General features: G+C 41.3%; 1 protein-coding gene across 3 annotated transcripts in view; it reads left to right on the top strand.

The window, feature by feature from the left end:
- TRAF3 (TNF receptor associated factor 3) overlaps nt 1-12162 on the top strand; it is a 722485-nt gene extending 710323 nt beyond the window's left edge. For 2 of the 3 annotated variants that reach the window (XM_085626331.1, XM_085626330.1), the window contains 2 exons: nt 7264-7432; nt 9643-11052. In XM_085626331.1, coding sequence (XP_085482457.1) covers nt 7264-7432; nt 9643-10214 — 741 coding nt within the window. In that variant the 3' untranslated portion in view covers nt 10215-11052. Of the gene's footprint in view, nt 1-7263; nt 7433-9642 lie in introns of all 3 variants that reach the window. The other variant, XM_085626329.1, reaches the window with a different exon arrangement.
- Nucleotides 12163-14452: the final 2290 nt, after the last annotated feature.

The following is a 14452-nucleotide window of genomic DNA, read 5'->3' as shown; positions in this document are numbered from 1 at the left end:
CCTATCAGCCTGTCTGGCCACACTGCAAATAGCCCGAATTCCATTTTCAGATGTGCACTTTCAAGTGTGTCCTGGATATATGCTTGGAGATGCAACCGGTCCAATCTATGGACATGATGCTACTGGTGGGTCCCCTAAAGACGCACCTGTACACATGCCCTGCTTGATTTCCTTCACTTTGCTGGATATATATGCTTGGGAGATGAAACCGGTCCAGTCTACCGACATTACGCTACTGTTGGATTCCCTTATGACTCACCTGTACAGAGGCCCTGTGTGATTGCCTTCGCTTCAGCATGCATATTATGAGCCTTTCTGGGATGCTTCAGCTCCTGGTGAGATGGATCCTGGCTCGTCCTCTACAGATGCACTAGTAGCCATCACTCCTTCAGCGGCTGATGAGGTAGTTGGATTTGAACATGTTTGTTCCATGGAACTAGCAAGAGGGGTGCCAACAGAGCAGTCATCTATGGATGCTAGGAACAGCAATGTTTTATCTACTCCTCAGAACATTTAAATAATCTGGCAGCTCCGAGCAGTAGAGTTTGTTTTTTTAATTCGGCTAGGTTTTAATTTGCAAAATTGCTCTTAGAAATGAAGTGTTTTTAATTAGTACTTTTTTGATTTCCTTTTTTTAACATGCAATTTGTCTTTCTATATGCTTTTATTATTAAAGAAGCAAAATGCTTTACGGTTTTAAGTTTTATATTGACACTTTATTTTTAACATACATTTTAGGAAGATTTTTAGTCACCTTACATCCAAGAAATCTGTGTCTTGTGATAACATTAAGGCCCAGGCAGGAACCCCTCCATTTTACGTGCTCCTGTTTAAACTTGATATCTTTTCTTGAACGTTGAAACTTGACACTTTGCTTGTGTGCTCGTATGGCTAATGTTCCATGAAATAGCTTTTGCTTACATTTACACATCTTCGTAGGCATATTATCAGAGCCTTGAACATTCTGTACGAAAGCTTAAGTTCACTGCACAAAATGATGTTGTTTATTGTTGTTCGCTCGGCGACAACTTTGTCAGGGTAGAATCAATAATGGCAACCTGACTGGGACTTCAGCATGGCAACATGGGTAATTTTTAGTATATAAACAACATCACTCCTTTGTTTAGTTAAAAGAGTATTTTGCTGGCACTGTGAGGTCACACCATGCCAGAATTCCAGCCCAGCTGATTCCAGTTTTCCTCTTGTGAGGGATGAAGTCCAGCTGTCCACCAAGATGGGCTCCCTGATCACACTTACCCACAGGTAACGGGGAAGTTATATCACCCTTCAGTGATCCTGGCAGATTCACCCACCCTTGGCACACTAGGAAAGATAGCACTAGGTAGGAGTACAAAATATAACAGTATGTATATGAGAGCATATATTCTCTGAAACAGCACAATGGTTGAAATGTTTATCTTGTTCACCATCCTCATAATGCTTATCACACTATTCTGTATCCTTCTATTGATTATTGCAGTGCACGTATTTTACACAATATTCATAATGCTACAATAAATATTGAAACGCCATTGTGTATTTCTTGTATATCTCTTTGAGCATGCATGAGTTACCAAACAAAAGGGTTCTAGATCTGTTACTGTGCTTTCCTTGAGGAGTCAGTGTTGTCATGTTCTGAGGTTGCACATTCCACCTGTCAACTTGCAAGGTTAGTGGTGCAGATGGTGCACTGTAGGCTAACAGGACTAAGGATAACATATACTGATAGTGTGTGTTGAATCAGTCTTGCACAGTTTTGATGTTCATGTTGTCCAACAAATCCACAGTTTAACTGTGAAAGTATAAGCCGTACAACACTACTAGCTTGTTTATCCGGTATTAGATGCACTAGCTACCTGCCTCAGTTTCAATCTTACACCAGATGGGGTTATACAGAGGATCTTATGTCTTTATTTTCATATCCTTGTATGCATTTGATCATCTTGTTTCCCAGTGAAGGTCTCCCTAATAGTTGCTTCATATTTATTAAACAATTAGACCTGGTTTGTCCAAAATGTTATAAACGCTTTAGTGCACTTATCATTCCTAAAGTATTTTTGAGCATACCAACAACACAAATATTCCACCACTAGTCACAGAGATCTCATTACCATTTCAGATAGGCCAATACACTTAAGCTTTCAAAACTGTTAGAGTGATCTGTATTTTTTCCTTGCTGTTGAATAAAGGACTTAATCCAAATATCTTCAAAGCTACTATCAAGGTCAGTTCAGGTTAGAAATAAAGAAATCTTAATTAGTTGTTATTCTTTTGTCAATTTAAGCTCATCCACTTTTTGTTGTCAGATTTATATCTCTAGATTTTCCCATCGCCGTGCTAGACGCAAGGCCTGAGTCCAGGACCAGGCAGTGACTGCCAGCAGCATCTGTTGTGGGTACTCTCTTTCACCACCGGTGTTGCATGGTCTGGAACCCTTTCGCATTCCTAGTGGATAATCAAGATATCTTTACTCTCCAAATGTACTGAGTGCAAAGAGTAGATCCATTATGAGAGTTGGGAGAAGGTTTAGAGTCCAGATACTGAATGACAGAAGTGATTGCACATTGTGTACTGCTCCAGTCCTGCACAGAGCCCTCGGATCTGGCCAAATGTGGCAAATTCATGAATATGACATGAAGGGTCCTAATTGAAAACAGCACAGAAGAAAATTGTGCGGTGCAATTGTTGAGACTCCAGTAGTAACAGAAGGAGACAAATGGTGAGGATCCCCTCCAGAAAAGGACCCCATGGTCCCTCCCAAACTGCAATGCATTAGGTGACTTTTTTCCTCTTTTTCCCAAGAACATATAAGGAACAGGGACCTTTCCAAACGTAATTTTAAACCAATGTATTTTAGGGTAATACCCACTTTTTATAAATGGTCTGCGACCGGTGTTCAAATTATATTTTGTATTTTTATATACGATTTGATATATGTATTATAATGGTGTGAGATACGTATTTATACAATAATCTTTTGATATTGTACTGCAACTTTGCAATGATTTTAAGTAATTATGTAAATAAAATAATTCATTCATTAATTCACTGTGTACTCCGTGATCAGTCTGAGCTATAGCTTTTAAAAACAAGCATTGAGAAAGTTGATCTGTCTGCCTTTAATGTATGTTAAAGGTATTCACAAATGCTGTTTACATGCATTGCATGAACTAATGCTGTTTATCAGATTAAAGGCAACCCTATTGGCTGCCAGTGCAGGGAAAAAGTAGCAACATTATTGCTTTCTTTATAGTAGGCATACATAATATGAAGAATGAATGTGACAAACCGAGTGATGATTGAGGTTACTTTTCAGATGTAAAATAGTCCCTTGTGCACTCTAATGCAGGCACTTCTCGGAAGGTGGAATGATACACAAGACAGTATTACATCACTGGATTGGTAACAATATATCTTGCAGACAGCTACTCTGGCATGCAAGACCTACTTCCATGTCTTTAATTTACACATAGGAAAGGAGCCATTGAAAAATAAAGCACAACACAGAACTATAGAATGTCCTAACACATTCTGGGGAAGAGATGTGACCACACAACTACACCATTTCGTTGCTATTTACAGCAGAGGACTAAGGGTTGAAAGGTTGATCTGGCTCAGCACTTTGAAATTCTCAACTCAGATTGTAAAACCTCAGCTCGAAAATTTACAAAAGCATTTTTTTAATAATCTGAGTCAAAGGGGCAGAGGGTCCAGGTAGAATGATGCAATGAATAAAGTCTGTTGTTACACGCTTCTAAGTGTAAAAAGTGACAACTCAATGGGTTTGACCCCAAGTTGCTGATAATCCGAACTATGGCCTAAAAATCAGTTCACTCAAAATTCCACCACTCAGATTCACCCAGAGATCCATTTTAAGTCGAAAAGGATGGATTAGGGTGCCAAGACAGTGGTCACACAAAGTTTTCATGTCTGATTAAAGTGCCCCATGGGCATTAGGATTGGTTATGAGACACCGGATGTTGCTTAGTTGGGAGAGCAGTCACTGTCCCAGCTGGTGTTGGATATTATTAGGGGGAGCCTACGAATGCTGGAATTGGGCAAGCAGACAAAAGTATGCTACCCAGAGGTATTATTCTTCGCATGAAGCTGACCTTCCTTTATCAGTCAGTATTTGCGGTTGGTAGAGGCACCATTGGATTCTGGGATACCCTGGGTATGCGCTAGTTCACTTCTTGGAGCTGAGGTGTAAATTGTGGTCTAACCAGAACCTCAGATTGTAGTATTTCTAGTACTGTAGGTACTGCAGAAGTTGTTTAAGTGGTTCTCGAATGAGGGCAACTAGTGTTGGACCATGCAAAACTGCGCATTCCTCAACTTTCTTATTGCAACTTGTTGTAAACTGCATCCTTAGTTCACTTTGTTAATTTGAACTGAATTAGATCTACAGTTCACAGAATGCACTAGTTCAATGAAAACACAGGGCTGGATGTATAGCAATGAAGCATTTTACATTTAAATCCATCTGCGTAATTGCTATTACGCATGGCATTACCTACCGCTATTGAGTTTTGCAGTTGAAAATGGAGCATAAAATATGGAAAACTTGTTACTGCAAGGCTTTATATAATTGTCTTGCACAATTGCCACCAGCGTTTTGCTGGTGGTAATTGAAGGTTTTATCCCTTCCTATAGTGTGGTTTTGGAATGTATTTATAATGTAGCACCTACTATCCCTAATGGGGCGTTGAAGAGCTTCGCTTCAAGTAGCAAGCCACTCCGGTGTCATGTAGTTTCCACCAATCAGTAGGAACTGCACGTTTGCGGACAACATAAACTTAGGATGGTGCCAGACTGATTCCATGCACCCCCGTAGGATATGTTGTCCCTTGGACCAACTAGCTTGTAGTGCCACTGTTAACCCCCCTAAACCTAAACCGTGAGCAAACAGTTCTGTCAACCACTGAAAATGACAACTCTGTTCCCTCAGGAACTGTGTGAAAGACTTCAAACTTTCGCTCAGTCACTCGTGCTTTCTTTTGCTCCGAGAAATATACAAAGAATACATGGAGGGGCGTTTTCAATATTTATTGAACCATAGTGAATCTTGTGTAGAAAATAAGGGCTGCTATGATTAACAGATAGAAGCAGAAAAAAGTCATAAGTGTCAACACAGAGAATAAAACAAACAGTTCCACCATCTTGTTGAGACAGGTTATTTATGCATACATATAAAAGATTATAACAATCGGGCGTAGCCCTACGATGCTAACACTAACCTACATGTCTAGGGTGTGAATATATGGTCTGCGAAGAAATTCCCCTTCTGGATTATCTAAACCCTTTACCTGGTGGGTATGAGTGTATGACGCCATCTTTGTCACAAACTGGACACCCCTCGCGAAGATGTCAGTCAGCTACTTGGCAAAAGCTTCAGCACACAGGTACCCCTCAAGATCAGTAGAAGTGTCTCCTCTGATTATGTTAGGAAACAAAAGGCTATATTTAGAAAATGGCATCCTTGCCTTGGGCCGAGATTGTGGTCGGGCAACTATTGTTTGTGTTCTACAGGTAGCTGTGTCGCCATATCAGTGGCGGCTGGTGACATTTGAAAATGGCGGGGCGTATAAGTGCCCCGTAACAAAGTCGCGTCAAAACGCACTCTCAAACTAGGACCAAAACACCCCTTCCCCTCCATGGATTTTCTTCAAAACACTTGCAATCAAAATTAGACCTTCCCAACTCTGATCCCAGCTAAGTACATCCACTCGGAACCACCTGCAGCACCCTACAATCCAACCCCAAAAACATGTAAACACTCACATTTAACATGGGCTCCTACGGCAGCTCCTTCCTTCCTCAACTTTGACGAAAAACACCCTTCCCATTGATGGATTCCTCCCAAACTTCCTGCACACCCATGAATTCCCCCTCCCTACCACTCACAGCAGCCCTGTTCCTCTCGAGCAACTGGAACACCCTAAAAACCACTTCTCCACCACCTCAAAAACGCCCATTGGATAACATTGCATTTCGAGCCTTAAAAAAAAAGGCGTTTTTTTCGCATTTCCCCTACTTCGATCCTCTTGAAACTCACTGGGACAGTAGTTCCAGCGATTACGAAGAATCTCACCAAGAATTACACAAATCCATCCAGTGGAACGGGTACGACTTTTCGATCAAACACGCGTCCCCCGCAAACCCACCCCAAAATCAGCCAAATCTCGATCGAATTTTGCCAAACCACTGGAAAACCTTCCCAACACCAACCCAAACAAATCAAAATCAAATCCAGCCAAACCTTCCCAACCCCAACCCAGCCAAACCACCCTAAAACTAAAATTAAAAGACACTTACCTGACCGCCTCTTCTCCTGGTCCGCGTTGGCGCCTCTCTGCCCCTTCAAACCGGTCCGGAACACCACGTGACGCAAGTGACTGGCATCCCGGCCCTCAGCCAATCCTGGCGCTGCTGCAGCGCCAGGAATGGCTGAGGGCACAGCCTTCTCCTCGCCCGCCGCCTGCCCATTAGGAGACCGAGGGGCTCCTAATGTGCATGCGTAAGGCAGTAAAAACACAAGTACGCATGACTGGGCACGGGTTAAAAAATTAAGCTCCATGCCCACTCATGCGCACTTGTGCTGCCTTTCCCTGGCGTCTGACAATGCATGTCAGTCAACATGACGCCGGACCGCCCACGGTCCGACGTCATGCTGACTGACATTCACGAGGAGGGAGGCGCGGGCAGGTGCGGGGGCGTGGGGGCTACGCCCCCACGCCCCAATGGACGCACCGCGCCTGCGCCATATGGATGTAATAATAAACACATTTGTATTATGCACGAGAAGCCTTCTATTGATGCCAAGGCAGTGTGATTGTGTTCTCATGAAGTGTTCCGTGTTAGCAAGGTCGATGTTTATGCGAAACTAGTCCAAGTGCCACAAATGCAAACTCTGTGTCAAACGTTGATGTGGTAAAAAGAAAGAAACATTAGGAAAAAGGATTTGTGCACACGCATGAATGATATTAATTCCTACTGGGCCTAACTCAGGCACATGACACCCAAACTCAATGTTTGTGTTGGTTTAGTTGTACTTCGCAGGTTAATTCTTGTACTTTCAAAACTAGTGCATTTACTCCAGTTTTAGAGTTCAGATGAAATTCGTGAATGGGAATGAGTTATTTGAGCTAATGTTAGTTGGATGAAAAGGCGGACTGAGAGTAAAGGGTAAGATGCGGTTATGATAGTCCATTGTAAATTTGATGTTAACAATTACCTGCGTTTTTCCACATATATTCCATATAGAGGGTGATCGATGGACAAACAGAAAAACTGAAGGACCTGGACAAAGAAATCCGTCTCTTACGCCAGTCTGGGGAGGAAGCGGACAACGTGAAAAGCAGTGTAGAATCTCTTCAGGTCCGAGTGACGCAGCTAGAAGGTGTCAGTAAAACCGCTGCTTCCCGCAATTCAGGTCAGTAATGGGATTTCTCTTTCTCTTTAGCATGGTTATCCTTTAAGTGAATATTTCTGCTCGTCTACTCTGATTAGTTACGTCTTTAACACATACAACACCCTAGTGCTAAGAAAAGAGTTGAAACATCTTAAGCTTCAAAAAGTGCAAGCCAGGAAGTCCATGCAGTGTACGGTGCAACTCCATACTTGGATCGTACCATGAACATAGTGCACTTGTGCAAAAATTAGTTGGCACACACATTGGCACACATGTAGCCAGTGCTGGGTTAAGGGTGGTGCGACCATTGTCATCCCACCTAGTGCCAATCTCGAGGGGGTGTCCTTTGCATAACAGGCAGAGGCGAGATAAGAGCATCCTGCAGAGATTGTTCAGGGGATAATAACAACGGCATGATAACTCTGGTGGTTAATGCGCTTGATAGAGAGATCTGGGATTTGTCTAGTCACAGTTTGACTAATGATAAAGTAGCATGTAGGGTCAATGTTTCCACTCTAAGCAAAACATGCAACACACAGATCACAGATTTGTATTTTATGTAGATAGCTCAGTGTGTTACTGCTTTTGTAGCGGAGGTCCTTTTGTTACTTCGGAGAATTTAAGTTACAATCTTTCTAATATAGCATGCTAAGCAATGAACTGGCATCAAAGCACTGCATGCAAATTGCAAACATAAGTTTAGAAACTTATTATTTTTCCTCAATCTTTCGTTATTGTAAGATTGCTAAAAAGGGATTCTTTGTGTAATAATACAGTTTGATCAGTGTGATACCCCCAATCATTGTGCTATGTTTCAAAGCTTGGGTTTGTGTGGTGGATTAAACAACACTTTAAGCCTGGTATACATCACAAAAAGTGATGCAAACCTGTTGCAAAGTGTTGTTTAGGGTTTACTTTCTAGCAAAAATCCTGACTTGCTTTGGAAAATAGTCCTAAAGTAGCACTATGCACTACTGTGCATCAAGAAGGCGTCCCATGGGTGGGACATGGACATTCTCTTTTATCCGCCCATGGGTTTTCAATGATAATCCCTATCTGCTAACTTTGTTAGAATGGGATTTGCATTAAAAGACTACGCCTCCTTGAGTCAAGTGTAAAGTTGGAGATAAATATATTTTTCACCAGTCCCTTCCAACTTTGCATTTTTGCTGCACCTTACAGCATACAAAACTGTAAAGCTTTAAACTTTGTCGAAGCATAGAATTTTGTGCTGGAAGGTTATACTTCCAGTATAAACCCTATGCTAGACATCACACACACATACTTGCTCTATGGTGCAAGTGTGTGCAGTGGTCGCAAGGCAGCCCAAGGTATGCCAGCACTAGAGGAGAGAGCAACTGCACCATATGTTAGTAGATATGGCGCCATGGTTACGACACTGTGTGAAAACTTAATACATCTGTCCCTTTGTTCATCCAGACCAAGCACTCTTAACATATAATACCTACCAGTATGGATGATGTGACTCCTACACTTTATAGTCCTGATTGTCTTAGGTAGCATTTCCTAGACATTTATTTACACACTTGTATGCCTCATTAACTCAGAAAAATATGTGTGTGAAGTAAAGTGCCCTGACACTCCACATTGGGATGAGCAGCGCTATAAAAAAAAATGTAAAAGAGGAGCTAAGGAGATATGAGGGAGGCACCTTTGAGGGGTGGTAGTGAAGGAATCTGTGAAGTTTAGTTTTGGGATGGGGCGCCAACAAAGATTGGAGCATGGGGTGCCACCGCTTCTGACAACCCTGGGCAAAGGGGAGCACCATTCTCATAGGTGAAAAAAGTGGGAAAATAATCTGTATGGAATTCACTAAAGCTTGTATTCTAGAAGGCACCTCCTTTCACGCTTTCTAGAGGCAAGCTGCATGGCCTCTAAAGCCAATGGGCTGTCAGAGTTTAAAACTAAGCTTAAATGTTGCAGACTGAAACAATCTTTAGCTAGTAGCGCAAAAGGTTTGCAGAAGGATTGTATGCAGTCTCTAATGGCCTCAAAATGTATCTTAATACAACGACATACTGTGATTACAATATGTAACCCCAAATGATACATATTTTTAAATTATAACCACAGCTTTTTTCCTTTATTCGTAATCTTGTGTTTGATTTGAAACCATTGCTATTAATTTTCACAGACTTGATACTCAATCATTCATTAAACGTTTTATCCTAGTTTCAGAGAATGACAATGTTTTTTTTCTTTTTGTTCAGGTGTACTTGAAACACAGATAAACAGACATGATCAAATGCTCAGTGTTCACGATATCCGGCTGGCCGACATGGACCTCAGATTCCAAGTTCTGGAGACAGCCAGTTACAATGGGATCCTGATCTGGAAGATCCGAGATTACAAACGGCGGAAGCAAGAGGCTGTCATGGGAAAGACTCTCTCTCTGTATAGTCAGCCATTTTACACCGGCTACTTCGGCTACAAGATGTGTGCCAGAGTTTACCTGAATGGAGATGGGATGGGGAAAGGGACTCATTTGTCGCTGTTTTTTGTGATCATGCGTGGAGAGTATGATGCCCTGCTTCCATGGCCCTTCAAACAGAAAGTGAGTCTCATGTTGATGGACCAAGGACCCTCGCGACGTCATTTGGGGGACGCTTTCAAACCAGACCCAAACAGCAGTAGTTTCAAGAAACCTACCGGAGAAATGAACATTGCCTCCGGTTGCCCGGTCTTTGTGGCCCAAACAGTACTGGAGAACGGGACATACATTAAAGACGATACTATTTTTATTAAGGTCATAGTGGATACTTCAGACTTACCCGACCCCTGACACAGTGGGTGGCGTAGAAGAAGAAAGTGTCAGGGCGGGTTTTTGTACCATGCAGTCTTCAACGAGGAGCCAGAACGCACAAGGAGGCGCCTTGAGGAATGGAAGAGAGCTGGACGGGGTAATGGCATAGGACCCCATGCAGAGGGTTGGAACACGTTCAACAATAAAAAAAAAATACTCTGTGCTCACTTAAAACAGGGAGGGAGAGTGGATTAGCACAGATCAAGCAACATTTAAGGTCGGTGGGGTTGTTTAACCAATGTAGGGGTGAAGGAGCCCACTAACTTAAGCTAACATGGTTTTCGTTTCTGTTCAATTGGCCAAATATTTGGTAATGAAAAGGCGAAGCTGCTAATTTTTTTCTTTTAAAAAAAAAATCATGAAAGGATTTCTTATACTGAAAAGAAGCAAATGTCGGGAGGGTGCCAGGCTTCCACCATGGGAACGATCATACGCGGGAACGTGGCTCGTTGTGTTTGAGTAATAATTTAACAAATTTCAAATGGTGCTGTTCTCTTCGCTGCAGTATGGTGGCACTCAGCGTAACCTGTTACCCTTTTTTTACGCCCATTTTGCTATCTTTGAGTGTAGTAAGAACAGGGTACATAAGATTATCAAGCCACCCAAAGAAGCTTGTTTTCACCTTTACATAGCCGTCACAGACCATGATCTTTTGGAACGCAGGCTTAAAGAGCACCGCGAACAGTAGCACATGGTAAGGATGGTGCACTGTGAAAACGTGGACATTTTAGCATATAAAACACTCCTTTAAATCAAAAGAATACAATTAATAAGTGCAATGTTGTAGCAAATGTATGTTTCCATAGCCTCATATACCTTGTTCATCAGACATGCGAGGAAACAAACTGTGTATCCAAATCCTCCCCAAAAACAGAATCATAGTTTATTTTTTTATTTAGAATGCTACTAGGAGGAATTACTAAATACATCTTTGTTTTTAAGACAGTGACTAGGCTGATATTTCTTAGCAGAAAGACACAATAGCAATCGCTGGTAAACAACGAAAAATCTGTTTAACCTGCTGTTATTTCTCTTTTGAAATGTAAACCAACAGTATAAATATATATGTCGTAGTTAATAACACTACTGCACTGTTAAGAACAATCAAAAGCTCATCGATGCTGTGCATCATTATCAGATTTCAAATTGTTTTCACCCTAAACTAGGGCATTTGTTGAACTTTGGAGTTCTGAGTCAAATACATTTGGTTTTTACAGATCTGCCCTCTGCAACCAAATGAATCTACTGCACGCAACGTATATATGCAACGGGTGATTCCACAGGTGATGCGGGCGGGGGTTGGTGGGTGGAAAGTTTGTGAAGAGAATGCTTGCCTACCATCTGTGTATATGACCGGTAGTAAATCCATGCCTGCTTTTCAGGAAGTAGACAAAGCCAATGTCTTAATTCGGAGACTGGGGTTCACAAAAGCCTTGCATGTGCGGCCCTAGTCTCATGCTATGCGCACATTCTGGGATCATTTTTAATATTATGGAAAATAGTACAATGGAATGTACATGTGAGATCATGTTTGTGTTCAATTCCATAAAATGCACACCAGTTAAGGGCTCATCAAACCAAAGTCTCTTTTTCTGGCTTCCGCACTTTACTCGCAAGTTAAATGGGAGAACAGAAAGTCCTGCCTTTCCTATACTGTCAACACTTTAAGAGATTAAGATACTGATATTCTCCCTCCTTATTTTTAAATTGTTTGATATCTGTCGAATATATGTTAAGGACCTGAAAACCCTGAATTGGAATGGAAAAAGGATGGTTCACAATAATTTGCCTAATTAAAAAGCTGCCTTTCTCTAAAGTACAATTTAGATCTCTCACTTCTTTGATAATTAGGAACTTCAATACTGAAATCCCTAATTATTACAAAGGGGGGAAAATGAATTTGATATTAAAGATTATGGCTCCCCCACCTTATCTCTTTGGTGATATCCATATTTCCACTACCTACGTATTCTAGAGGAAGAGGGAATAAGTTGCATCTTAATGAATACTTAAAAACTTTAGACTTCCTAGCAGGACACAACCGTACTTCAAAGTATAATGCATAGACACCCAAGGCTTAAAAGTGTGCTTTTATGAAGTGTATACTATAGAAATATTTAATAATATGCAACTTAAATAATACCCTCTATGATATTTGTGGACGTCTTCATTGACGGTACCGTCATTTTATAGAAAATTGGGATATAATTTATATTTTAATGAAGATTTGAGGATTAAAGAATACAGTAGGGCATTTTCAGCCTTGAGCTATTCTACATAGATATCTCCTGAAGTGTGTGGTGGCTCTGAAAGTTACACCTGCTGCACCCTGGACTGTTCACTTTACATATCACACTTTTTTTATAGAAATGGTTCCATTCTCCTTTCCACTGGGTGGTAAATATCCGGGATTGGAATGATCCTTCAACGAATTGTTTTAGTTAATTTTCGGACAAGTGTTTTTTGTTTAAAGAATTATTTTATTTAGTATTTAAAATATTCTACCTCGCAGTGTGCGCTTCTGCTGGAACTGTCCACTGCTTCTGCTTCTCTTAAATGTCGGTTGGATGATGAAAGCAATGACCTTCAAGGCCTGTTGAGAACACCAAAAAGCATTTATGATCTAGCCAGATAATTCACTTCTTGTCTGTTTAAAGGTTACCCGTTTCCTTCGAGAACTGGATTGTCTTCTAGGACTCTACACTAAATGTGCACATAATTTTTGGATTTATTGTGTACCAGTTGTCCCCACATTAAATGGAATGGCCTCTAAAAGTGAATTTTTTCCGTAAGTGGTGGTTCCACTTGGAATATATGCTTTTCTTATACTATAGTAAAATCACTCAACAGACGGCGAACACAATCTCAAAACATTGCCACTTCCATTCTCTCAGTGTGCAGAACCGACTTCCTGTGTGTGACTGATTGCAGTCGTACTAATCCTTTTGGAATCATAGGTAGGACAAAGTTTTGTTCCTCTATGCAGATGTCCGTTTTTTCATATTCCTCTCTGGCACAATTAGGTTGTTGGAAAATGTCTTAACAGTTGTTCTGCAGAACCTGAAAATCTGGGATGTACTGGTGCTGTCTCTTTTTCAAACAGGCGTTCTGGGGTTGTAGCAGCAGTTGTACAAGGAAGGCAGGCTGGATTATAATCCAATTCTCGATTAACTTGCACTGCTCATTTTCCTACTGGCCAAAAAATGCACATTCGTAATTCGCTATTGGGTGACATTCTTTTTGATTGGCACACTGGTTTCACAATAAGTAAAACACTTTTTATTCCACATATTGTGAAAGAAGCAGCCCCCCTACCAAATCTTCCAAAGACAGAAGTAATGTTGATTTTCTCAGATTCTGTATACTCACACAGGCTTCAAAGAATGTGTAACCGGGGTTCCTAAATGTAGACCACTGTACATTATAGCCAGAATTGTGCCTCAAGTGTGTCACTTGTACTTGGTCAGTTGTGTAAGTTTATTTGACGTTCTGGCATTGTGGGTTAGTGCATTTAAACCTTTAAATGGAATTCTGCATATAGCTGTGCTATAAGTAGCGCTCATCATGCTGCCTACAGAGATATGACTATCGATGAGCCTGTTTTAATTATATTCCATTGCATAGCTTTTGATGCAATCTGTAGAGTGTCTTCTTACAAGACCAACAATTCCTCAGTCACTAGATGGATTCCCATAACATTGTACTCTTGAAAGGCAAGATTTGAGAGTCCCAGGCTTCTAACTTTTCTGTCTCACCTCTGCTACAGGGTCCCTGTACTTTCCAGCTTATTTAAGATAAGGGTGTGGTGTATATGTATCCGTGTCTTCCAGAGATTGACAACAATCATCACCTACATCCAGTGAGTTACTGGTAGCCAAACTGCACACACACTTTATGAGTTGCAGGTTGAATAGGATGTAACTTACGCTGGCATCCACGGAACACAATCCACACATCAGAAGCAGATCCCCCCACTCTCCTTTTCCACTTCAGAAGGTAAATGCGTTATTCCTGAGGAACTGGTTTTCTGTGTATCAAGCCTCTTGTTGCTCTTTGTGCTATTCTGTGGTTTACGTTCGACTCAGCCAATACCACCATCACGGCTATCACTTGTAACAGCTAGGGTGGCATTGTAGCCTGGTGGCAATGTGTAGATTACTCCAGTTCTCTGCTGCCAGAGAGTGTTTTCATAGAGGTTTGCCTTGTTATCCCTCCTC

The sequence above is a fragment of the Triturus cristatus genome, chromosome 9 (assembly GCF_964204655.1).
Source record: "Triturus cristatus chromosome 9, aTriCri1.1, whole genome shotgun sequence".
In the NCBI taxonomy this organism is placed as follows: domain Eukaryota; kingdom Metazoa; phylum Chordata; class Amphibia; order Caudata; family Salamandridae; genus Triturus; species Triturus cristatus.
This window is presented reverse-complemented; position numbering and strand designations above follow the sequence as displayed.